Raw genomic sequence first — 25,385 nt, 5'->3', positions numbered from 1 at the left:
TCTGCTTAATTCAGATACTCTGTCCATCACCACCCCCTGTTATGAATCCTCATTGCTGAAGCCTGGAATATGTTTCGCCTGCACTACAATGTTCTGTCAAATCTTTCGATTTTGGTCCCCATAACGTGTTCAGATATCTTACAGCAAACACATTGTCCATCCGTAAGAGAGTTAAACACTTTGCTCTGTCTTTTGTAAAGCTCTTTATTGCAAAAGAACCAGTCAGAAACTCTGAAAAATGTATGGGCAAATTTCTTTCTCCTTCTGACCGAAATCCTCCTGTAAAAGTCGAACCACAAGTTGCCCACCATCCTGTCAAACTCGCATATGATTCTATAATCATGTCTGGCAGCACCCCAAAAATGTCTCTCCCATTCCACGCCTCCACATTTCTTAACCACCAACCAAGTTCCTCCTTGACTTCCTCTGAAAGGACAATCTCCTCGTAATATCCGAATTCCTGTCTCAGATGTCTGGCTTTCAGACTCTGAAGAGCACAATAATTTAAAGGTCCTGGAAAAATAGCTTGAATTGTAGAGGACAGCAAACTTATAACTCTTGCTAGCATCCTTAGTGAGATCTTCTCCATACTCAGAATAATCTTTCTCTCTTTTCTTATGCGTTTCAACGTCCCCTTTGGCAGTTTCAGCTGTCCCTGAACTGTGCCTATTGTAAAACTCCAAAACTGAGTCACCTGACTTGGAACTAGACACAGTGCCTACCTGTTCACCACAAACCACAGGTCCTCCAACAAAAATACTGTCATAAGAGTTTGTTCCAATACCTTTGACCTCTCTTGATCCATTAAAAGGATGATGTCTAGATAAATATTTAAAGGCACAACTCGCTCCCTCAGGTGCGCTGCCTCCGGGCATAAAACCTTTTTGTGAAACTCCAAGGGGCAGATGATAGGGCAGATGATAGGCCAGAAGGCAGGCACCCAAACTTCCACATTCCTCCGTCCCACCTGAACTGAAGGTATTTTTGATGGGTCTCGCAGATAGGGATCATCAGGTATGCATCCTTCAAATCTAATCTTGTTAGCCAATCTCCTGCTTGCAAAACGCCCCTGAGTAAATGAAAGCCTTCTATTTCGAAATGGTAAATTTACATCCAATCGTTCAAACGCTTCAGATTTATTACTGGCCTCATCCCTTTGTCCTTTTTCTCTACCAAAGATATATTGCTCACACACGGTTTTTGAACTATGTTCATCTCAACAATATTCCTTCAGTTCTATATTGTACTTTATCATTTCTGGTACTTGAACCTGAACCGGATATCCTACAAAGTCTATGTAGTATCCTTTTACTGTTTCCAACACCCAATGATCTCCTGTTTCCCTTAGCCTATTCTTGAAAAACTGTGCAAGTCCGCCACCTAGTTTTTTGGGGATAACAAAATAGTCTATACTTACCTGATCCACAAATATGATGTTCTCCATGCATTCCTCTTCCTCTAGCTCTCTGTTTCTGAGGGTAGAACTCTCCTGTCTGATATGAGGTTTGGCATAGGCTGGGTCTAAATGCTCTAGAAAATGAGGTCCTTGTATTACCTTGACTCCGGCTGGGGAACCAGCCCCTGGTTCACAAGGCCCATCCAAAACATGACTGTTGAATACCTTTTTATTCTCTCTTTTGTACTTTTGTAATGAATGAAAACAGCCACGTACTTAGACATTCCCTTAACCCCTTCGATGCTTGTGACGGAACCATTCCGTCATCAGTCACGGTTGAGCTGTGCTGATGATGGAATGGTTCCGTCACGACCACACCCTGTTCTGGAATGTCCAGCACCAGGGGGAAATCGGCATGGAAGCGGTTAAAAAGGTGTCCTCAAACAGTAAACCTTTCACTGCTAGCCCCCTCTCAGTATTGGTTATCTCAATCAATTTAGGGTCTATTTTAAGTAGGATGCTTTTCCTGTGCTCAACCGATATTGCGGTAGTAGCATTCCCTAAGAGACAAACTGCTCGTTTAATCCATTTCCTAAGTTCATCCACATTAACTGATTTCTTATCCACATAAGCCTCCTCCACCATATCAAAAATCTTAGTTAATGGACCTCTTTAAGTCCAAAACAATGTCCTGGCACATCTGCAGGCCTTTGTGTACTCCCTTCCTGGGATCTCGTCCTCCCTTTCCGATGAATGCCAAAATCTTGGCATCCAAATCTGGAGTTTGATTTACTTTATTGGCTAATTTATGTCTTGGGCATTCTGACCTGAGATGTATTCTTACGTCTTTAGGGATCTTTTTTCTTTACTAAGCCTGCACATACTCTGCAACATATGCAGCTGGTGACCATTCTGGTGAAAGCGGATTCTTTACCAAAAAGGTGTTAAACATGAATTCCTCAAAGGGATCAGTTAATGACCCATCCAGCTCATCAAAACGTTTTCTCAAAAACTCTTTTTCATCACATATCCCTCTTTCTTATCTGTATCAAAATCTGATGAGCGGCTTATCTCAAGCTCAGCGCTCCCACAGGAGTCATCACACTGCACAACCCAGTGTTTGTGTGCTGTTTAATCATGTTGACCTTTTCCTGGACCCTTATGTTGGTCCCCTTGTGTGTCCTCACACCACCAATTTTCATACGTACACATATTTCATTCTTGGACTCAGTAAACGTACCTTGAGCATTGAGATCATCAGAGCTGGATTTTGGCAGTCAGGTGGATGGAAGGAGTACAGCAAACAATCAACATTATAGGTAGGAGTAATAAACAGATTGAAAGTGAAAGTACAAAGTAATTTTAAGTATCACAAATAATTTCAAGTCAGTGCACACTTTCACCAGGCACAAACACTACTAGCTGTCACACACAACCAGCTGTAGGTGCACGCTTTCACCAGGCACACACCACCAGCCGTCAGTGCATGCTTTCACCAGGCACACACACCACCAGCCGTCAGTGCACGCTTCCACCAGGCACACACACCACCAGACATCAATGCACGCTTCCACAAGGCATACACACCAACAGCTGTCAGGGCACTCTTTCAGCGGGCACACACACCACCAGCCATCAGTGCACACCTGCACCGGGCACACACACCACCAGCCATCAGTGCACGCTTCCACCAGGCACACACACCACCAGCTGTCAGTGCACACTTCTACCAAGCACACACACCACCAGCCATCAGTGCACGTTTTCACCAGGCACACACACCACCAGCCGTCGGTGCACACTTCCACCAGGCACACACACCACCAGCCATCAGTGCATGCTTCCACCAGGCACACACACCACCACCCATAGGTGCACACTTCCACCAGGCACATGCACCACCAGCCATCAGTGCACGCTTCCACCTGGCACACACACCACCAGCCGTCAGTGAACGCTTTCACCAGGCACACACACCAACAGCCGCCAGTGCAGCATGCAGGCTCTTCTCAGAGTTTCTTGGTAAATATGTGTTCGATGCCTGGGAGGGAGTGAGTCGAGGTTCCTTAAACCATGCTGAGGATGCAGGTGCAGTGCATGAACTCCTGTGTGAGTGAGTCATGATGCCTGGGGCTCACTCACTCCACACTTGTAAATTGCACCTGCACCAGGCTTTTTCTCATTTGCGAAGTTTGGCGCAAGCGCACGGCTAGGCAGCCCCCACAGCCCTGGGAATGACTGCTTCCTACAACCAGAATGGAAACAACATTCAGGGCAATGAAAGTAAGTTCATTTGATGCAAATAACTGTTAACAAAAACCATGTCCAGCTATTGTAGATCTGGCAACCTAAACAAAACAGCAACAAAAAAACAAGCATTGGCAAAGCCAAAAAGTCTCACTTTTCGGACCCTATAAGTATTTAGTTATGCAGCAGAATTTGCATGGCTAAACACTTATAAGGTCCCAAATGCGGGACCTATTGGCTATGCCAATGCTTGTTTTTAAAGTTGCAAAAATTGGCACAGATGTTGTTTAAGTCATTTTATATCGTTTAGAAGACGATGCCTTGGGGGGACCTGGGTTCAAGTCCCCACAGTGCAATCAAGTCCCGACAGCGTGCATGTGTTATCACACTCAAGTCCCCACAAGGATAGTAACACAAACCCACATCACACACACGCACACACACACTCCTTTGCACCATAGAGCAGAGGTGTACTGTAAAGTCTAACATAGGTTTGTACTGGAAGGGAACAACTGCAGTACAAAATACTGTGCTTAGACATGTGGGATGTGTTGTACAGTGCGACACACTTGAAATGTGTGAAGATTTGGAAAAATAAAAACATTTTTCCTGGTTGGCACCTGCTACAAGGAGGAATTATTATTTGCTATAGAGCCCTGTATAATAGTTTTGGAATAATGGGCTTTGAAACAATAAAAGCAACAAAATATAATGTACCACCCAGGGGATGCCCTATACATGCAAAGCAGAGTACCGCAGTATTTGTTTCTTTCAGGCAAGTTCCCAGACAAAAAGTTTTGCATTGCAGATTCAAATACTTCCTCAATACATTTTGCCCCTGTCTGTCACTTTGTGTCACTTTACGGCTGTATAAATTGTTGATACATCTGTTCCAACAATTCTTTTAGGCCATTTTAAAACTTCCAATTAGTTAAAAATATTGATAGGATCATCTGAAAAAGTTGCAACAGGCTAGGAAGAGAGAGCTCAACTTCTAACTACCCACTAACGATAGCCAAGCTTTGAAATCATCAGAGCTGGATTTTGGATGGAAGGAGTACAGCAAACTATCAACATTATAGGTAGGAGTAATGAACAGATTGAAAGTGAAAGTACAAAGTAGTTTAAAATATCACAAACAATTTCAAAGTTTCAACAAACATCATTGCCTTGACTATATCCCATGCGGCACATTTATCAAGCTTTTGTGCACTGCAATGCAGCAAGCCACCTTGCTGAGCTGCGTGAAAGGGAAAGGGCAGGAATGTGCCTTGTGCCATTGTGCAAGGGTGCCGACGTTGCATGCAGGATTGTTGTTTAGCAGCATGGGGCACCTTCTTGAAGAAAAACAATCCTCAGAGGCACTTTCCTCTTTCCTTATGCTGCAGAAAAAAATAAGGTGAAATAAAGATATTTCTCTGCGTTACATCTCACTTGGAAGGCATGGTAAATTGGGGAATGAGCCATAATCCATGGGTGGATGCGTGGTAATACCCACGTTGCCTCCATGGAATACCTCCCTTGGTCATAGTAAATCAACACAGGGATTTGTGCTGTGTTTCGTTACTCTAGATTCCTCAAAACACGCAAGATAGCCTTACATGGTTCGATAAACCTGACTTTGTTGTTGTGTCGCCCTTTTCAGGAGCGTAACAAAAGTTGAGGGGGCCCCATGCGAAGTGCAGGGAGGGGGCCTCCTGCATTTGAACCCATTAAGGAGCTCTTCGGCCTGTCTGTGCACAGTGCCGGAGGGGGTACCCTGGAGATCAGGGTACCCCGCACAATCGTAAATATGCTCCCCATTATTTTAGCTAACATGCCTATGTGATGCCAATGAAGAGAAGAGAGTTATGACTATTAGGCTGCTTATGATTAATGCATAATAATACATTTAATCATAAATTAGGCATGGCTGAAAATACACATGCAATGCACAGCGTTAACAAAGAACAACTATCCATACTTATCTTTATTATCCTCGGAGGTTCGACATTGCTTAGCCTATGCTGGCCTAAGCCTTTGTAAGGTCTGGAAAATAACATATTTGACCTTTATTTCTTTTTTTCCTTCAACCTGTCCAGAAGCCATGTGTTGTCTGTGTCCCTATTTAAATGTGTTTCCATTAATAACCAAAGGGCTTTATGTATGACCTCATTGGCCTTTATTTCCATGCTGTCACTTGATTTTTCGGGTTTTGTTCGACTTGCTTGCATGTGTTCCAAATTGTCCAAAACCTCAACCACAACTTGACCTACATCAAACAAAGCAGCAATTAAAAACATTGACCTACTTTCAGTTTGTCTCAGGTTTCCTGTCTTGTCTGAAACACAGAAACACAGAATATGGTTAATTTCTGAAGCTAAAGGGGGATGTACATGCAAGACAACAAAATGTAAGTGAAGGATTCTCAGTAAGTTTTTTCCAGAAGCCATAAACACTGTTCACACCTACATGCTTAAGGTACAATGATCTTTGATTTGGTCAATGAAGAGCATGAAACATAATAAACACTCTGAAACACTTTTACACAGCAGTTGCGTCACTTTTTGTGACGCTGCAGCGGCGTAAATAATACGCCACATTATGCCATATTTACAATGTGACACATTATATAATGTGTCACTTTGTAAAGGCCTGCGTTACGTTATACCTCTGTCAGGTATAATATATGCAGGATGGGCATTCCCACGGAGTAAAGGTTCATAGAAGTGGCACAGTGAAATCTGAAATTTCACTGCAACATTTCTAGGACGCTACTGCATCAATATCTTACGCCTACCTCACAGCAGGGCATGCCCCATGTGAAAGGGTACATTGCTGGAATTGCAATCCTGGATATATTCTTCTTGTTTTTATTCCAAGTTTGCAAGGTATCTTTCCTAGATATGTAACACCAAGAGTTAGGAAGGGTCCTAGGGGAGAATATATTTAAAGACCACAATCACCAGTCTACACCCCCAAAAACATCTTCTGGGATTATCAGAGGTCAAAGTCTATATAAGGAGATACACCTGATGGTCTTGTGTCCTCCAATTCTCTAGGACCTCCAGAGATGCATCCAACCCAGGATGTTGTATGTGGGTATGATGGTGTGAGAAAATTATACTGCAGTGAGAAAATGTGAACAAAAGATCAAAAAGTGACTAAGTAAAATTGGCTACCATGATATAGGGAAAACTTTAATGGGAATGCATCATGGTGTCAAGATTAAAAGAAAATGTATGCCAGTCTGAAAAAATGACTGTCCAACTAGAATGGTATAATCCCAGATGATGAGGCTCCACCGTATGGGTGGGCTGATGGGATTCATTTCCTTTCATACATACACAAAGGGTCTCTGACACATAGATTTTTGCTTCTGTTCTTTTGCTCAGTCTTTGTTTCTCCATTTAGACCACCACCAGCCTTCTTGTAGTTGTGCGATATCTTTCCTAGATATCCATCTTCTTAACAGAGTAAGTTCAAGCCACAGACCATGCCAACATGTGTTTCGTCCATCCGACTATTAGCCACGGACTTCATCAGGGCAATAGAACAAAATTAAAGAGCAGCATCAAAACAGTAGCTATTTCAAAGGGCAATGTTACAATTATTTAAAAGTGGTCACAATCAGTGACAAAACCTGAGAGCAGCATCCTGCCCGTCCGGCGAGAAGTCCTCGTATGCGGGTCGAACATGCGCTGAAACCGCCTGTTTTTTTAAGCAACATGGCTGCCCACGTAACACGGGCACCTGATTTCAATCACTTTAACTATATCTTGTATCTGTCTCAACCCCCCAAGTAAAATGGATTTAGAAATGATTAGCGAATTAAGTCAAGTGAATTCCAGGTAGCACATAATCCTGTGCTAATGGGCTGAAGCCGACACCTGTGTTACATGTTATCTGCACTTAAGCCACCTGACGGGTTGTTTTCAAAAGCCTGTTTTATTGATAAGAACAATACCACTACCACCAAAACTACCCCTACACCAATACCACCACCACCAATACCACCACCACCAACATCAATACCAGCACCTCCTCCAAAACTACCACCTCCACCAATACCACCACCATCAAAATCACCACCAGTACCAACACCACTGCCAATACCACAACCACCAATACCACGACCACCATCAACACCACCAATACCACCACCACCATCAATACCACCACGTCCAAAACCACCAATACCACCAACACCACCACCAAAGCAATCACCAGTACCACCCCCACCACCAATACCACCACCAATACCACCACCACCAATACCAACACCACCAATACCACCACCAATACACCGCCAATGCCAATACCACCTCCAATACCATCACCACCAATACCAAAATCACCACCACCAATACCACCACTAATATCACCACCACCAATAGTACACCACCACCACCACAAATACCACCACCACCAATACCACCACCATCAATACCACCACCACCAATACCCCACTGCCAATACCACCACCACCATCAATACCACTACCAATACCACCAATACCAATACCACCACCAATACCACCAATACCAATACCATCACCACCAATACCACCCCACCAATACCACACCACCAGTACCACCACCACCATCAATACCACCACCACCAATACCACCACCACCACCAATACCACCACCAATACCAATACCACCACCACCAATACCACACCACCAATACCACACCACCAATGCCACCATCAATACCACCATCAATACCACCACAAATACCATCATCAATACCACCGCCAATACCATCATCAATACCACCACCAATACCACCACCAATACCAGTACCACCACCAATACCAATACCACCACCACTAATACCACCACCACCGAATATCAATACCACCACCACCAATACCAGGACGACTATCACCAATACCACCACCAATACCATCACCACCAATACCACCACCACCAATACCACCACCACTAGTGCGACCACCACAAATACCACCACCACCACCAATACCAACCCCACCAATACCAGCACCACCAATACCACCACCACCAATACCACCACCATTACCAATACCACCACCACCAATACCACATCATGTGCGCCTCTCGCTCACTAGTAATAACAGGGGCACTGTACGAGGCCGCAGCTGCAGCGAAGAGCATCCCTCTCTCCCTCCCTCCATGCCTGCCATAAAGCACAGCCCGCCCTGCACTAGGAGGTGAAGCCAGGGCCCTACTACAGCTGGAGTGTAGGCCAAAGATAGCAATTACATTACGTAATGCCACATTGCACAGTCAGATCACAGAGAGGGCACAAAATAGCCCCACCTCTCGCTCTTCCTCCTGAGCCACGACAGTGTAATCACAGAGCGAAAGGTGTTGGAGCGCTTTGTTAGTGTTTATAGCTCGAATCATATTTAACTCTCACTTCACACTTTGTGTCTGTGTAATTTACAACACTTATACATCCTCTTCCTTGCACTTTTTAACACTACTTTGAAGATGTCACAGTCCAAACTCTCCCTCTGATATTTACAATCTACCAAGCGGTTGATAAGACCCTTTCATTGCAATGCATTAGGTCTCGCATTTGTGAGAGTTTAAGCAATTAGTATTGTAAATTACAATGCCTTTTATTTTTGTTTTAAAACCCAAAACATAAATAAAAGGTATTTTCGTTTACAAAGCCAATAGCTCAAACTAGCGTGAATGTGAGATCTATTTGCATTGCAAATGTTTGTTTTAGAAAGTAAGTGTCAGAGCCCTATGTATTGCTCAGCAGCAGAGTGCAGCATTCCCCTCGCACAAACCATGCCAGTGCTGACACACACTAGTACCCCTGCTATCCATTAACAAGTCAACCCTCACAGATGTGACAGTTTAGATTATTTCAGGTCACTCAAATCTGTGAAAATGCCCTCCATGCACTGGTATTATTTTATAATGTATTACATTGTTAAGTACTCTGTTTATTAGCTGATTTGAAAAATAATCAGAGAGCGCCACCGTGTGGTAGACTGTCAATGTGTCACTGTTCAGAAATAGGTGGAAATCTAGCACTGGCCTTTAAGCCCGCCAATAGGCATTGCCATTGGCACTCAGGCAAGATGTACCACACAAACCACATTCAGACCAAGACACACTACATCTACAGTGCTGATACATGTTCTCTTTGCACAAACCAAATGTAACACTTCTTTGAGTGTTTGGCAGTCTATCTATTCTGGGTGCGGGGGTAGTTACTTGGGGAAATCGAAGGTAACATAACAGAATTGGATCTAAGCCAGCAGGAACTGGAGAAACCAGAAGCAGAGCTGCCCAATCTAGATAGTCAGTTACTGCCTTCATTGGATAGCTGACCCTTAGAGAGGGTAGTACCCTTCTAATGAGCAGTAGAGTGCCTGCTTTTCTCATCGCTGCTGCAGATGTGTCTGGGGAGAGCTTTAACTAAAGGAGGGCTTAGAGACGCTATGCAGTTTCTGCATGAAAACCTACTGTCGCCTGACATTATTATTTACTTTGTTTGTGTACGAGGCGGCAGGCTCATAGCATTTCCAGTGTCCTCACAGATGTATAGTGTGCATTTTTTAGCCAGTAACCAGGCTGGTGGCATGAATATAGTTCAAGCCATCAGCCTGGTTTCATTCACTGTGGTGGCAGGAAAGAGTAATGAGAACCTAACTCTGATCCACAAATAGATGGGTTACTGGTTGAGGGGGCTGAAACCATTCTCAAGCATCAATCACAATTCATCTTATGGGGAAGTAACAAGCAAACTCGGGATTAACCTGCTCACAACCCTCAGGTAGCTTAGCAGAGAGCAATTAGGCTTAACTCAGAGGCAATGTGTTAAGTATTTGTGCAACACTTTAAACAGTAACACAGTGCAAACACACCACCCAAAAAATTTTTTTGCTCTTTTTCACTAGCTCGTGGTTTTGAAACCTCCGTATTCCTTGATTTGCACTGCTAGCAAGGGAGGAGGGGGAGAGGGTGCGGGGGGGGGGGAATAACAGGTGCAGGCTCCAAAGGAGAATGTCGACGTTTCGCGTTTTTTGCGAGCTTCTACAGTCAGGGCAGGCTCATTCTTGTATATAAATCATTTGCACTTTTTTCACTGATCTCTTTGATCAATCACTTGAGCACTTACTTTCACCTCTCTCTGTGCACTTTTACTGCTATTAGAGCCCCTTGGTTTTGTAAATAATTTTATAAATTTGACAATTTTGTTCAAAATGTGTATTAAATAAAAAAATCCGGCTGGACTCGACTAAAACTATTTTGTTTCAGTGTTTCTATATGTACCAATTGACATTTTGGGCTAATATATCTATCAAGTCGTGTTTTTTCCAACAACCGTGGTGATTCAATCTAAAGCGGACTGTGTAATGAATTATTTGAATTATAGGAATTATGATGTATGGTGAATTTACGTCTAGGACCAACTGTTAACTAAGTCAGAAGGCCAGCCATCCTGCCCTTGGAGTCACTTTGGGGTCCTGGGTTCAACAGATATAGCTCCCGTACTTCTCGCTCAGGCAAGAGGGCAGCTGGTCAGCACAGCAGGGCAGCAGTTCTTCAGAGCAGCCGTCTAGCAGATTGGCAGTCTTTTCAGTAGCACAGCAGTCCTTCTTCTTGGCAGAGTATCCACAGTCCAGAAGTGTACTGAGGGCATGTCTTAGGTTCAATATTTGCACTAAGTTGTGCCTTTGAAGTGGGGGAGAAGCTTCTAGTGGTTTCCCTTTAAATTCCTTCAGTCATCTTGTCTCCCTGTCCTAGCTCCAGACTCACTACAGTGGGTATGCAACCCTTTGTGTGGAGGCAAGACACAGACTATTTAGGTGTAAGTAGGGTTGTACTCTGCTCCCCCCTTCCATCCTGCCAGTGATGGCCAATCCAGGCACACCTTAGCTCTCTTTGTGTGCCTGTCTGGTAGGAATATACAAACCTCAACTGTCTGCTATACCCAGCTATGTGTCCTAGGGAAAGGCTACAGGCACTAAATGTCTAATGCAGGAAAACGCCAACTTTCTAAAAGTGCGATTTTCAAAATTGTAATTTAAAATCTGAATTCACCACAAATTAGGATTTTAAGTTAGGATTCCACAGACACCAAACAGTAACTGGCTACCTGTTCCCATTTGGAAATGATAGCTTATTAAATTTATTAAGATAACTCTGATGGGATTGGTTCCTTTCCTTTAGTTTTACTTAGGAACCCCCGCCCCTGGCTGATGACCTAGTTTTGCCTGCTAGATAAGTTCAAGAGGAGAAATAATCCAAAACCAATTTTATTTTAACTTCACCCATGGCCTCCAAAGGAACACAGACAACTAATACAAATTTCTATTATGTATTATAAAGCCAGAAACAATTGGACATACAAACACCTCAAAACAAGCGTGTAAAGATAAAAGGGCACTAATACAAAGCCAAATCTATCACCAATATTTAGTCTGTGCAACATGCACATAATAGCCAAATCCAAAATTAAAACGCAAACAATCCTGGAAACCACATCCAGGGCCTTCTTCATTAATGAATAATAGGCAAAGGAGTTATCTGTCCCTACACTACCTCTAGCAGGACATCCCTACTTAGCATTCCCAGGCAAGCCCCTGAAAGGTGTCAGCACGTGAAGAATTCCTAAAAATCATACTCATGTTGAATGAGTCATAAAGGGTAAAGCTTCAGAGCTATGATGCACTTCCCGATCATAAGAAGTCCTTGGGGCTCTGTCCCTAGCCTTAATACAACAGTCGAAAATCACACCCACAAATACATCACTATTTCGTCCAGTTGAACAGGGAAACATCCTTTACGACGCAACTTTTACCACGTAGTGCCTTTACAACGCAGGTTTTTCAGCGCAAGTCATTACAACAAATTGCGCTGGGGGGGGGCGCTCTAGGATAGGTAATAGTTTAATTGATTTTATGATGGACAAAATTCGAGTCGCCCCTTTAATCATGTGGCTTAAAATTTGGCTAAATAATGAACTATCTTTAAATCAGACCATCCTGAAAGACTGTCTCTCACTTGATAATGCCTACAAAATCAAGTGGTTAAATTATATAAAAATGGCTTCAGCGCCCAAGGTAGACTTAACCTCTTTTCCTCACCGGAGTCAATATCTCGGAACGATATTGTTAAAATTAAAAATGACATGCATATGAGGTTGTCCCTAATAAGAGAGGAAAAGGAGCTCACAAAACCATCTGTTAGAGCGCTCCTTTTGGTTGCAAATCCGCCTGGCCCAGAATTTTACCTTACTCTGGTTAACCACCCTTTTCATAGGTTTTTATTAACTCGTTTTCGCTTAAACATGATACACCTGATATTAGGTCAGTATACAACGTGGTGTAAACCAGATGAATTTTCACCTTGTTCTTGTGATAGTTTTTCTATTCAAGATACAATGCACTTCACCATGTTTTGTGGGCACTTTATAGTTGAAAGGAGGAAATACCTTGTGCCAATTCTTAAAAAGGCAGGGTTTCTGCAAGTTAGACCAGCACTTCTCTGTCTGCAGTTATTAAATAACCCCAGCATTGTCTCTCATGTAGCCAATTATTTAGTGTGTGCGGTGGGCACAAAGAAAAGACTTATGGGGAATGGGTAATTAGTCACATGGTTTTGATGCTTTACACCTTGCACTTTACTGGTTAAAACGGCACTTTATATCAGGAATTAGGCTGTTGGAGGAATGATAATTTTTAAATATTTTATGATGAAATTCTTATGAATTTAGTGATGATTTTAATATTTTTTTTACTTCTTGTTGTCTTTGTCTTTTTGTAAACATGCCGTGGGCTTTTTAATATTTTTTATTATTGTATAATGTCTGTTTTTACTGTCATTGCATATTTCTTTTTGTACCGTGCCTTTTTTTGATATTCATTTATCGAAATAAAGATTTTTGACTGACTGACTGAGTTTAATTTACTATCCAACACCTTCCCTACTATCCAAGGGGACTGGAGTTGGAATAGTAAATTAAACTATTCACTATCCAGCACCCCCCAACGCAAGTCGTTGTAACGACTTGCGTTGAAAAACCTGCGCTGTAAAGGCATGCGTAGTAAAAGCATGCGTTGGAACAACGTACATCCAGTTGAACACCTTCTTGTAGGTAGCTTTCCATGAAGTAATAATATGTACAGGCTCTTGCTCGATGACCTTGGTTCCTAGGGCTAACAGACATGGAAAAAAATCGTCCTTCATTATCAGCTCCGCTTGTTTAAAGGCATCCTCTCCTCCATAAGTCTGTATACCTCCTAAAATAAAGACTTCATTCTAACTAATGAGGAAGAATTCTTGCACATGCAACAGAAACCTGAAAGAAACTTTTCCATGAACACATAACTCTAATTAATAGTTTCATTTAGAGCAAACAGGGAGAAACGAAAGTCAGGCCTACTCCATTAAGATAACATAAGAGCAAACCCTGCGTAGAATATGGATGAATATATGAATTGTTAAAACACGCATTATATAAGTCTATATATAAGATTTTTTTAGTCATAAATGCACTGCACACATATATAATTCAACAAAATACAAACATTCAACATGTTAATACCTTGATTACATAAAGAAATCTCCGACACTCTGATAAAGATTATTACTTCACTCTCTATTGCATTGATTTTTAACACAACAAGATTATGTTCGGATGCAGACTAACCATGATTATAATGCATCCTTACACATGAAAGAGCACATTTCCGCTGCGCTCTATCAACTCCAATTTTATCCTACGGGAGGGGTAAGCCTTGCAGAAGTGAAATACGAATTTAGGAGTTTTTCATTGCCATGACATGTAAAACTTAAAATTACATGTCCTACTTTTTAACACACTACACCCTGTCCTGTGGGCTGTACAGCAGCTAACCTTTGGTTGACATTTGTATTAAAAAGGAAGGTTTTGGCCTCCACGTACAGGCTGCAATGGTAGGCCTTCAACATGTTAAAAGAGCTTCTTAATTGGGGTGCACAATACGCGCTGCAGGCCCACCAGTAGCATTTGATTTACAAGCCCTGAGTATATGTAGTACCAATTTATAAGGGACGTATAAGTAAATGAATTATGCCAACTATGGCTAAGCAAATGTTTTAACCCCTTCGACGCTCATGACGAGCTCAGCTCGTCATGAAGTACACCTCTTGTACGCTCATGACGAGCTGCGCGGGATTCTGCATTTCTTAGCGCACAGCGGGAAAATGCGCCCCATCGATGCGGTTAAGGAGTGAGCACATTTACTTTAGAACTGGTTAGCAGTGGGTAAATTCGACAGAGTCCTAAGGCCAGCAAAAATTAGATCAGCAAAATAAATGAAGATGGAAGGCAAAATATTCGAGGAAAGATCACCCTTAGGCTGGCAGATTTTACAACCCACTAGTGAGACTTTCAATTGGATAAAATGGGCTAGCAGAGGCAATTGTCAGCTGCTCACACAGCTCCCCCAAGACCCGAGCACAGCACCAGTTCTTGAGCTCCTGGGGTTGAATCATCAGCAAGGCCCGCGGGACAGAAGTAAGAGAAGGAAGTGAGGGCAATAAACCAATTTCCAAGTACTTCATGAGAGCCACTAGCATGAACACTAGATGCTATTTTGAATATTCAGTGCTATGATTAACCAACAGTGGGTAACAAAAGTTGTTACTGGCTGTTGTTATGTCATAAATGAATTCTAAGTTGCTCGGCCAGAGCTCTCTGTGAGCCTGTCTGTGCAGCACAGGCTGTCTGCTCTAATAGAGGGCAGCGGGCACAGCCTTTGTAGGGAGGAGCCAGAGTTGCAGAGTGTGCTGGATTGGGTGATGGTGGCTAGTTATTATTGTTTTTGTTTCATATTCAGAAAAGGGAGCAAAAACCATGTTATGTATGGCTCCCCATTACAGCTCTGCCCCTGCACAAACGTTGAGTCGGTACATAACATGAAATTATACATAGGTAAAATGGAAATAGCAGATGTTTTTCACTTGAGGTTCTGAGTGAAATCATAGATAACTTGAGCTTTGCTCTTGTTTTCTATTTTCTATCAGTCAGAGGCCCCGGATGAAAAGCAATCCTGTTATTCTCACTTAGCCATCAATATCTCGATATGTTCTATAAATTTTGGAGAGGCTAAAAAAAAAGGAATGCAATAAGTAATAACACATAAGAACAGATTGAAATATGGAGGTATGAGAAGGCTGAGAGCTACCAGATGATCTTTCTGTCCTTTCATTCTAGAGCCAGATATTGGCGGCTGCTTGAAGGAACTAAGAGATCTCTCTGCCTGCTGGTTTTTGTCCTGCTGTTTCCAGGTGAGGTGTCTCTACCCATGGCATTTGTCTTTTGCATGACCGAGCAGAAATTTTGCAGCATCAGTGGTCGCTCCACTGCTCTTGTGGACATTGACTCCATGTTATGGATGTTTCAGAGAGGGTTAATCACTGCCATACTCTGAAGGAATACACTATGGTGGAACAAACCTAATGGGTAGCTATTACTAAAGTGTTCAGAGTTTCCAGGACCTGAGTTAGTGGTGTTGCAGTTCTACTCATTTCATTAACCTTGGATAGATCTGACCCTATAAACCATACATCTATGCACTGAGCTAGTGTATCACTCTGCCCTGCTACTGCTGGTGCAGATTATTATGTATGTCTGTGAATAAATGACTGCAGCTGGTAATTTCTTCAGTACCAATGGCCAGATTTATCAATCTTTCAAGCAACACAACGCAACTGCTTGCTGCTCTGCTTAAAAGGGAGAGGGCTGGAATGCACATTATTTATCAATACATGGCACATTTCTGCTCCCTGCCTGTGCATTGCAGGCTGGTTTGTTTTTGTGCAGGAGGGGACACCTTCCTGCATAAAAACAATCTTCTGAGGCTATTTTCCTTTTTCTAAGTTTGCTGCAGAATGCAGCACACTAATAAAGATTTAAAAAAATAGGAAAAACAACAATATTTCTCTATGTTGCACTTTGACAGGCAAGGCGTAGTATTTTGAAGCTTTCCCATGTTTACCAGTCTTGTTAAATCTGGGAATGCACCAAAATCCATGGATGGATTCATTGAACACTCATGCACTGCCCCAGGGCAGAATGATGTATGGTAGTGGCTTGCGCTGCCCTGCTTTACACCAGACTTACCAGGCAACTCAGGGCCACACAAAGAGGCCTTGCGTTGCTTAGTAACTCTGACTTTGGGAATGCGTTGCCCTTGAGACACCTTGCGTGACACAACAACAACATAATCCTATGATAAATCAGGGCCTCAGAATCCTTTGCACATGATACCTACCACCAAATCATTACCTATGAAATTAAGATACGTAATGTGCTGCTAATGAAAAGCACAAGGAACACTGGTACTTGCTTTCGCTCACAGAGTCCTTGGAACTCTGGGTGTACAGTGCCTCAGAATTACTGCTGTTACACAAACAGAATAACTAAACACAAAGGAGCTTATTTACAAGCCCCTTGCACCACCGGTGCGTCACTTTTTGTGATGCATCTGCGGCGCAACCTGCTGCCCCATATTTACTAGGACACATAAGGCTACCCTGCGTGGCTTTTCATGTCCTTGCAAATTTGGCCCCTTTGCATGCAACACTTTGTGTGAAAGAGGCGTGCCATGGGTGTTGCTGTGGATGTTCCCAGGCAACACCCATGGCTTCTGTCGTGTTTCCAGATTTACGAGAAATCATAAACCTGGAAATGCGTCAGAATGCTTTGCCTCCCAGGGAAGATGTAGGGAAGCACAACGAGGAGAAATGTTTGCATTTCTCCTCTTTTTTTCCTCTTTCTATGCGTACTGCATTCTGCAGCATACATAGGAAGAGGTAATCACCTCTTGTGATTGTTTTTGTGCAGGAAGGTGTTCCTTCCTGCACAAAAACAACCATCTGCATGAGGCAGGTACCCTTGCACCATGGTGCAAGGGTGCCTGCCTCAGCGCGTGACAGCTAATTGTGCGCCCTCGCAGGGGAGAGCAAAGGGATCCGTTATATCGTTGTAGATATGATGCAACCCTTTGCTTCAGAATTAACGGCTTGTAGCGCCATGCTACGATAATTAGGTCATTAGGATGCAATTACCCTAACCGATACTAATAAAGTTATTGGGAAGCAAGCCCGCCAAACATTCTCAATGATGTTTGGTAAGGCTTTCCTTCTTGAGTGTTTTTTTCTTTTTTAAAGCATACAGCAGGTCCTTTTTACATTAAAATGTTACTTAGAAAATAAATGATGTAAATGTTGCTGGCCTTTCAGAAGAGGCATTCATGACACTGCCTTAGTACGCATTGAGGAGTGTACATTTATGTTCTTACTTCTGTGGCAGCAAGTTTCCACTCTGCATTGTACACCATTTATTTTCCACTACATGACATCCGCCCTTCGAGTGGCACTTCTACCAATGGGTCAAATACAATAGCAGTTGTCAACATTCAGTGTCCCAATCGTGTTGCTGTGCGAAAGTGGAAATATTCTCCCAACCCTGCCATTCAGGGCCCCTTTCCGTCTTCAGTTTGTGAAGGAAAAAACCTGTTAACAAGATTGATATAAGGCTAGCTTTAGCGCTAGTGGTGCCCCCAATTACCTCCCTCCCCAATAATTCCCTTACTACCGCCTTGGAACAGTGCCCCTCATTTCTCCATGGACCGCCTCTCACAGACATATATATTTTTTTATATCACTACTAATAGTTCACTTACACTTAGTTCTGTTATCTGCATGTTTCACGTTATAAGTGGACAATCAAGCACAGTTTCACCTGCGTAATAGTGGAAAATACAATGCAGTACAGGGGTGTCATACAAGTACAATTCCACAGTAGTGATAGTAGGAAATGTAATACTTTACAGGTGTTACAGCGGATATGGCGTACAATAAGCATTCACTTATTTTAAACACAGTTCCCACATCAGCACCAGGTGCACCTGCACTGGTAGCACTGCTGTAATGCAGGTCCTGCCTTGAAATTTAGGGTCGGACTGGCCTGTAGGGCATTCAGGCAGTGGCAGATGGCCTGCTCTGACAGCTCAGTCGTTGGCCCGGATTGGGCTTTTGACTGTGGGCCTTTTTTTATGGTCTTGTGGGGCAGTTATAAAAACAAACATTGTCCTCAGCAAGCTCAAACCCATTCAGCCTTCTATACATTGAAAAATGCTTACACAGCATGCATTTACAAGTTTAAAACTTCCTCAATTTTCAACTAATTTTATTAGGTATCTTATTAACTAATGGGGGCCACTTTTATTTTGATGCCGGTGCCTATTTTCTATCCTGTGTTACAAATTATGTTGTTGGTTGAAGGGGGTGATAGCCCAGGTCAAGCAGCAACCACAGTCCTTGCTACGGTAAATGTTAAATCTGAACCCTTCCGGTAGCCTTTCCCCAGATGTGTTGCTTTCTTCTCCTGGGTTTTGCTGATTCTCTTGTTCGGTCCTTAGGGCCTGGGGCACTTTCCCATTCTAAATGCAGTGAGTATGTGTGTGCATCCTTCCTACACACATCAGGAAGTAGTGCTTACCTGGGTTTGTTAAATATGTGTCCAGCCTGCAATTGCAGGCTGGTGTGCGCCTCACACCGATTATGGTCCTAAATACGTGTCCGGCCTACCATGGCAGGCTGGTGTGCACTTTTGCACCAATGGTGCTACCACATACATGTCCAGCCTGCCATTGTGGGCCGGTGTATTCTTTGCACTGATTGCACTCTTAAAGACGTGTCCAGGCTGCCATTTCAGGCTGATACGCACAGTCACCTGTTTTCTCAGACTGGCCCGTTTGAGTCACTTCCACCCAAGTCCCCCGAGAGTACATATTAAGAGGGGAAGCAAGTGGTAGGTGAAAGACAGGGTAGGTACACCTATGTGTCCCCTGCCCAGGTGGTGAAGAATACCCATGCATGCTTTCACTACCTATGAGAGGTTTGCTCTTCCCGTAGGCTAACAAGGGGAAATGGTTGAAATAATTTTAGCCTGCAATAGTGGATTGCACTAGAGCAGCCTCATGACGTGTCCTATCATTGGGTTTGCTGTGCCAGCCAGTGGTAAAGGTGGCTTTGCCGCAATCCACATAGAAATGCCACTCCTAGAAAGTGTTTCGTGCCACTTCATTGCGGGACGATCCCTTTTAGGAACTGAATGAAATAACTTCCAAAACACTGCGCGTGTTTAGGAACACAATGAAACAACTTTCAAAGCACTGCGCGTGAACCCCAACTACAAGGCCGTTTAACTAAACATGGCTTTAAATCAATCGGCTTCAAACGCTGCAAATAAATCGCGCTAGAAGCATTAATCAAACTTTACTGAACATCTTTCCAATCGGCGAACACAAACCTGAAAACAACTTTCCGGCGCCCTCCGGTGAGTCTAATCGTCCTGATATGCGAGATTGTATAAAATAAAAAAAAAACTCAATCACCATTGAAGCGATACCTTTAATCGCAGGTTACACCGTCCCCTCATGCCCTGATGAAAATCCAGTGAATTACCGCAGGGATTATAAACGTGTCGGCAACTTTCATCTTTTTCCACATAGGGCATTCTGAAAACGGATGTATGACGTTACAACGCATACTTTTACAACCCCTACCTTTACATCGCAAGTTTTACAACGCATACCATTACAACGCATAATGCTTTTGGGCGCTGGATAGTGAATAGTTTAATTTACTATTCCAACTCCAGTCCCCGTGGATAGTAGGGAAGGTGTTGGATAGTACATTAAACCTATTCCCTATCCTAGAGCGCCCCCCAGCGCTATGCGTTGTAATGGTTTGCGTTGTAAAAGTTGCGTTGTAATGGTAGTTCGTTGTAAAAGTTTCGTTGTAAAGTCTGTATACCTCTGAAAACTCTATATCTCCGGTGAGGGTGGGCAATCTAAAATGCACCCCACAGAAAACTAACTTTCCCATGTGGTTGCAGTTCCCAAAAAATTGCCTATTGCTGGGATAGTGTGGAATTGCCAATAGTTGTTTATTGCTGGTGTAATTTATGAACTTTTTCAATGTAATCACTGTTTATGTAAATACAATTGAACAATTACGTTTGTTTATTCACATATTATTGATGTAGGCCAATTACGTGAAATGTATTTGAAATGTATGTTATCTCAGACATGAATCAAATGACTATACCAAATGTGTTTTGAATGTATTGGGGAAGAAATGTAATTTTCACAGTGAAAGCATAAGAACCAATCGGTCTTTGTTTTTCTCCACCTAAATAAATAGCGGTGACAAAATTGACAAACAGGTACTCCCTTTTATGTACTACTAGAAAGTGGGCATTTATGTGCTCTCAACTCTGCGTGCCTTGGTGCTTGGCTCCACTACACACTGGAGGTTGGGGGAGCACATCTGGGCCTTCACCAGCGACAGTTATAAAACACTAGGCATGCAACTAGAATATCAGACCTCTGCAATCAGGGGCTGCCTGGAGAGATTGGAGGTTTTAACACTTGGCCTCTGGAGCCTGATCATGGTCCAACTAAGGATAAAGATTGGCATTCCACTGCCTAATGGCAGGCAAGGCTGACATTTAGGGGAGACAGCTGTGTTTCAAAGGGAGACCTTTTGAACCACCCCAACTTCAAAGGCACACTCCAGTATAACTATGGGTGCCATACTTCAGCAAGGGTGAGATACGCTTGTGGGGACGGGAGACTGGGGAACCTGGAACTATGGGCACAAGGAGGATTACTGCCATTAAAAGGGACCGCATGCCATTCCTGAATAGTGGATGGCCTCGGCTGACTACTACTGCTGTGTGACACACTGAAGTGTGCTCTCCAAGTACTTGTTGTGCTTGCCCCTTGTTCTTTCGGAGGTCTGAGGGACCTCAACGATCTCCTAACAGGGACCCACACTGTCTACCTGTGCCCCCAGAAGTGCGATATCCTCTCAAATGTCCAAATCATCTGCTGGATTTCAACTAGTAGAGCGGTGTGGACATAGAACTAAGAATTGTGCCTGGAGACCCGATCGCGTTGTGTGGAGCAAAGAATTCTTGCCCGCATCTAAGGCATGTGGTCTCTGCATCATGGGCACCCTGGCATGCATAAGCATCTCGTTGGTGGTGAGCGAATACACTGGTTGCGGATCCCGGTGTGGCCTGCTTCGTTGATCTTGACACATCTCTCTCGTGCGACACACAGACTGCAAGCTCATTGCATGCCGTGTCCGATTCACAGGTTGCGACCCACGAATGTGTGGGTGTAACCGTAGTAGTGTCCCATTCTACCTTTTGATGCATTTTGGAACTTGTGTCTGTGTGTGTGACTGAAGCTGTCTGGTGCAACCAATATTGAAAAGCACTGGACATTGTGCCTCGATTCCAAAGAGCTACAGAATTTTTAACTCTTTGCTCTGTGTGTGAGCAGAGCTGCCTTGTGCAACCAGTATCGACATGCACCAGACGTTGTACCTAATTTCCAGGGAGGAATGGAATTTGCAATTCTTCGCTTTGTTCGACTACCTTCTATTTGAACTTGCTGCCTACCCCACCTGCTTTCGTGAAACCTTGACTAAGAGTAGCTTCAGCCGCATGCGGCCTAGTGCCTGGGGGGAAGTTGGTGTTATAGGTAGGCCCCATAAACCAGTCAATAACACAAAGGTCCAATTAGTAGTCCCATACTGTATGTCGCCCCCAGAATTCCTAAATTCCAATCAATGCCATGATGGTCCTCAAGTATCCCATGCTTCAGGTATTCTAGCGCATGATAGCACCACCACTTGTCTCAGATAACCCCTAAATTCTAATAAATATCATGATGCACTCCAGGGCTGGCATCACACACAAGCTAAAGACCATCTGGATCCCTCCCTTATGATGAGCATTCTATAAATCAATGAAAACATAAAATATCACACATATTTTGGTAAATTCCAATATATTCCCCAGTAGTTTGGCCTTATTCAAGTCAATAACGCATAGTGCAGTCATCCAATAGGCAGCATCTTTATCGCATGCTTAGCCTTAAATAATCGGTGTATATTCACTCTTCTTGGGTATACGCACAAATGTCCAGTTCAGACTCTTTATTACATGTTTAGACACAAATGCCCATTGCAGCGCCATACATGATTATACATTTAAATGCTAACATAAGCCACCCTATATGCAGTTTTAGTCACAAATTCAATATGGAGTATCTCCATGCACAAGTGTAGTATCATGCTTTGAGTGCAGGCTCGCCATACAGATCGGGGCTCATATGGACGCTGCGGTCTGCACTTGTAGGTTTACCCTCAAACACCCAGGACAGACAGGCTTCCTAGGCAAACGCTAGTCTCAAATGCACAGAACACAGTGGCGTAGCTAGCCCTATGACTGTGGGGAGGGGGACACTGGGGGTGTCATACTGGCGAGATACGGCGGCAATTACCGCCCCGCGATGGCCCCAATGTACAGCGGGGACGGAGCGCTAGTCGCCCAATAGACAGCAGGTAAGAGCAGGAGGAGGGTCACTGTCGTATCGTGGAACCCCCAAGGATCACAGGACACTGTGGCTTGGAATCAGGTATGTTTATTTCAATCTAGCTTACAACCTCTGGATGCGTCCTGCCCCTTGCCCTCTCAGTCCTGTTGTGTCCCGCCCTGCTCCCCTGACCGGAAGTGGTGTCCGGTGTCCCCTTTCCCACACTCCTGACCCAGGGTCCTAGTGCCCACTGTCTAGGCACAACATCTCCCCCTTTGTTGCAGACAAACATTTTCTGTGACCCTGCCTGTGGTCACTGGTAGAGAAGTAACGAGAGAGAGAGAGATCCTCACGGTGTCTCGTCACTTTACATCTCTTCAATCAGTCTCTTTGGTTTCTTGCATTCCCTTCTCGGCCATATCTCTCCGTTGTCCATTTGTGCACCTTCTTCCTGTCTAGTTTCCTCCAGTGCAGGTGCCTGCTGTTGTTCTTCTTTTATCTTCAATTCCTTGAAATGTGAGTTGTTTCTTCTGATGTGATATCGCCCTGATGATGCTGTTATCATAGGTCCGCTCACATCCGTCACCATCAGCGGATCCTTTGAGACAGGCTGTCTGACTTCCTCAGTTGTCTCTGCCGCACTACCACTGTGTCTCCTTCTTTTAGTTTTGCTTTAGTTGAATGCCTCGTTTGATCTGCGTACGCTTTCATTTTCGCTTTTGCTTCTTCGTCTTTGGCGGCTATGCAGCTTCGCTCCTCTCTTGGCGTCACTTCCATCTGCGGTAGCCTTGTCCTGCTCGAGCATCCTAGCACGAGCTCGGCGGGGCACCGCCCTGTGGAGCTGTGAGGAGTGTTCCTGTAGTCCCTTAGTATCTGGCTTAGTGCCTGCCCTATCCATATCTGCGTTATCTTAGCTCGCTGTACCGCCTTCTTGATCGTTCCCATGAATCTTTCTGCCATCCCATTCGCCTGTGGCCACAAAGGTGTTATTTTCCGATGTCGGATCCCTAGGTACTCCATGAATATTCTGAACTCTTCTCCTGAGAACGGTGGGCCATTGTCAGTCTTTAGCGTTTGCGGAGAGCCCCATGCTGCAAAAACATCATCCATGACTGGCAGTGTTGCATTTTCCGACGTTGACGCTACTTGCCTATCAATTGGAAATCTGGAGAATTGGTCGATTATCACTAGCAGGAAATTTTCTGTCTCCAGGAGCGCATAAAAATCGGCTGCCAATTCGGTCCACACCGCCTTCGGTAGTTCAGACATCTGTAGCGGCTCCGGTTTGGACGGCTGCCCAGTCACTTGGCAGACATGGCAATGCGTGACTGAGGCTTCAACCATGCTGTCTAGTCCCGGGAACCACACTTTTTCCCGTAGCATTTTCTTGGTTGCTACCACGCCTCGGTGTGATTCATGCGCCAGGTCTACCGTCTGTCTCCTCAGTGCCCGGGGCATTACTATTCTTGTTTCTCTCATCATTATGCCATGTTGGGTCTCTGAGAGCTCTTCATGAATCTTCTTGAATGCCAACAGTTTCTCTTTTATTACTCCTTCTTCCAAGATGCTGTTGTTATTGACATGCCTCCACCTCTGTTGTCTTGTCACCTTCTGGATTGCTTGCATGGTGGGGTATCGTTTTGTTTCTTGTTCCAGTTCTTCCATCGTTATTGATGCCGGTGTGTTGTGCTTCAGAATAAAGTTCAGGTATTCCTCCGCCATTGTGGTTGCCTCAACTGCATGTGGAAGAGGAGGTCTTGACATGTAGTCCACCGGGTTGTGTTCCTTTCCTGGTTTATGTATGATTTTGAAATTGTAGTCCATTAGTCGTATTCCCCACCTCTCTATTCGGCGGTATTTTTGCATTGGGATTTCCACAGATCTTTATTAGTGCTTGGTGATCTGTAATTATTGCGAACGGCTTTCCGTAAATGAACATGTGATAATGTTCGCATGCCCATACTAGTGCCAGGCTGTCTTTCTTCGGTTGAGAATATGCTCTTTCAATATCAGATAGGCTCTTGCTTCCGTAGGCCACTACACACCTTGGTGATTCCTTGCCTGGTCTGTGTTGTGCTAGTATTGCACCCAGCCCCACTGGGCTGGCATCCACCGTCAATTCGGTGCAAAGCAGCAGATCAAAGTATGCAAGGTGATCTACTGCTGTCACGGCGTGCCTGATCTCTTCAAATGCTTTGTTGCATTCTTAGGTCCATGCAAAGGTCTGGCCTTGTTTAGTTAGTTCTCGCAGTGGTGCGCTCACTGTGGCAAAGTTTTTTATGTACCTTGCGTAGTAGCTAGCAAGGCCGAGAAATGACCTCACTTCTGCAACGTCGCTTGGGTGTCTTGCTTTCTGTAGCGTGT

The 25,385-nt window shown here is 43.9% G+C and overlaps 1 protein-coding gene across 1 annotated transcript in view; it reads left to right on the top strand.

Moving 5' to 3' along the window:
• Window positions 1-25,385, top strand: part of LOC144767594 (nectin-3-like) — a 196,474-nt gene that overhangs the window by 91,364 nt on the left and 79,725 nt on the right. The window contains exon 2 of the mRNA XM_078651004.1: window positions 15,836-15,909. Coding sequence (XP_078507130.1) covers window positions 15,836-15,909 — 74 coding nt within the window. The remainder of the gene's footprint in view (window positions 1-15,835; window positions 15,910-25,385) is intronic.

This window comes from Lissotriton helveticus, chromosome 7 (genome assembly GCF_964261635.1).
Source record: "Lissotriton helveticus chromosome 7, aLisHel1.1, whole genome shotgun sequence".
NCBI lineage: Eukaryota > Metazoa > Chordata > Amphibia > Caudata > Salamandridae > Lissotriton > Lissotriton helveticus.
Note: the sequence above shows the minus strand (reverse complement) of the source record. Positions and strands in the feature narration are given on the sequence as shown.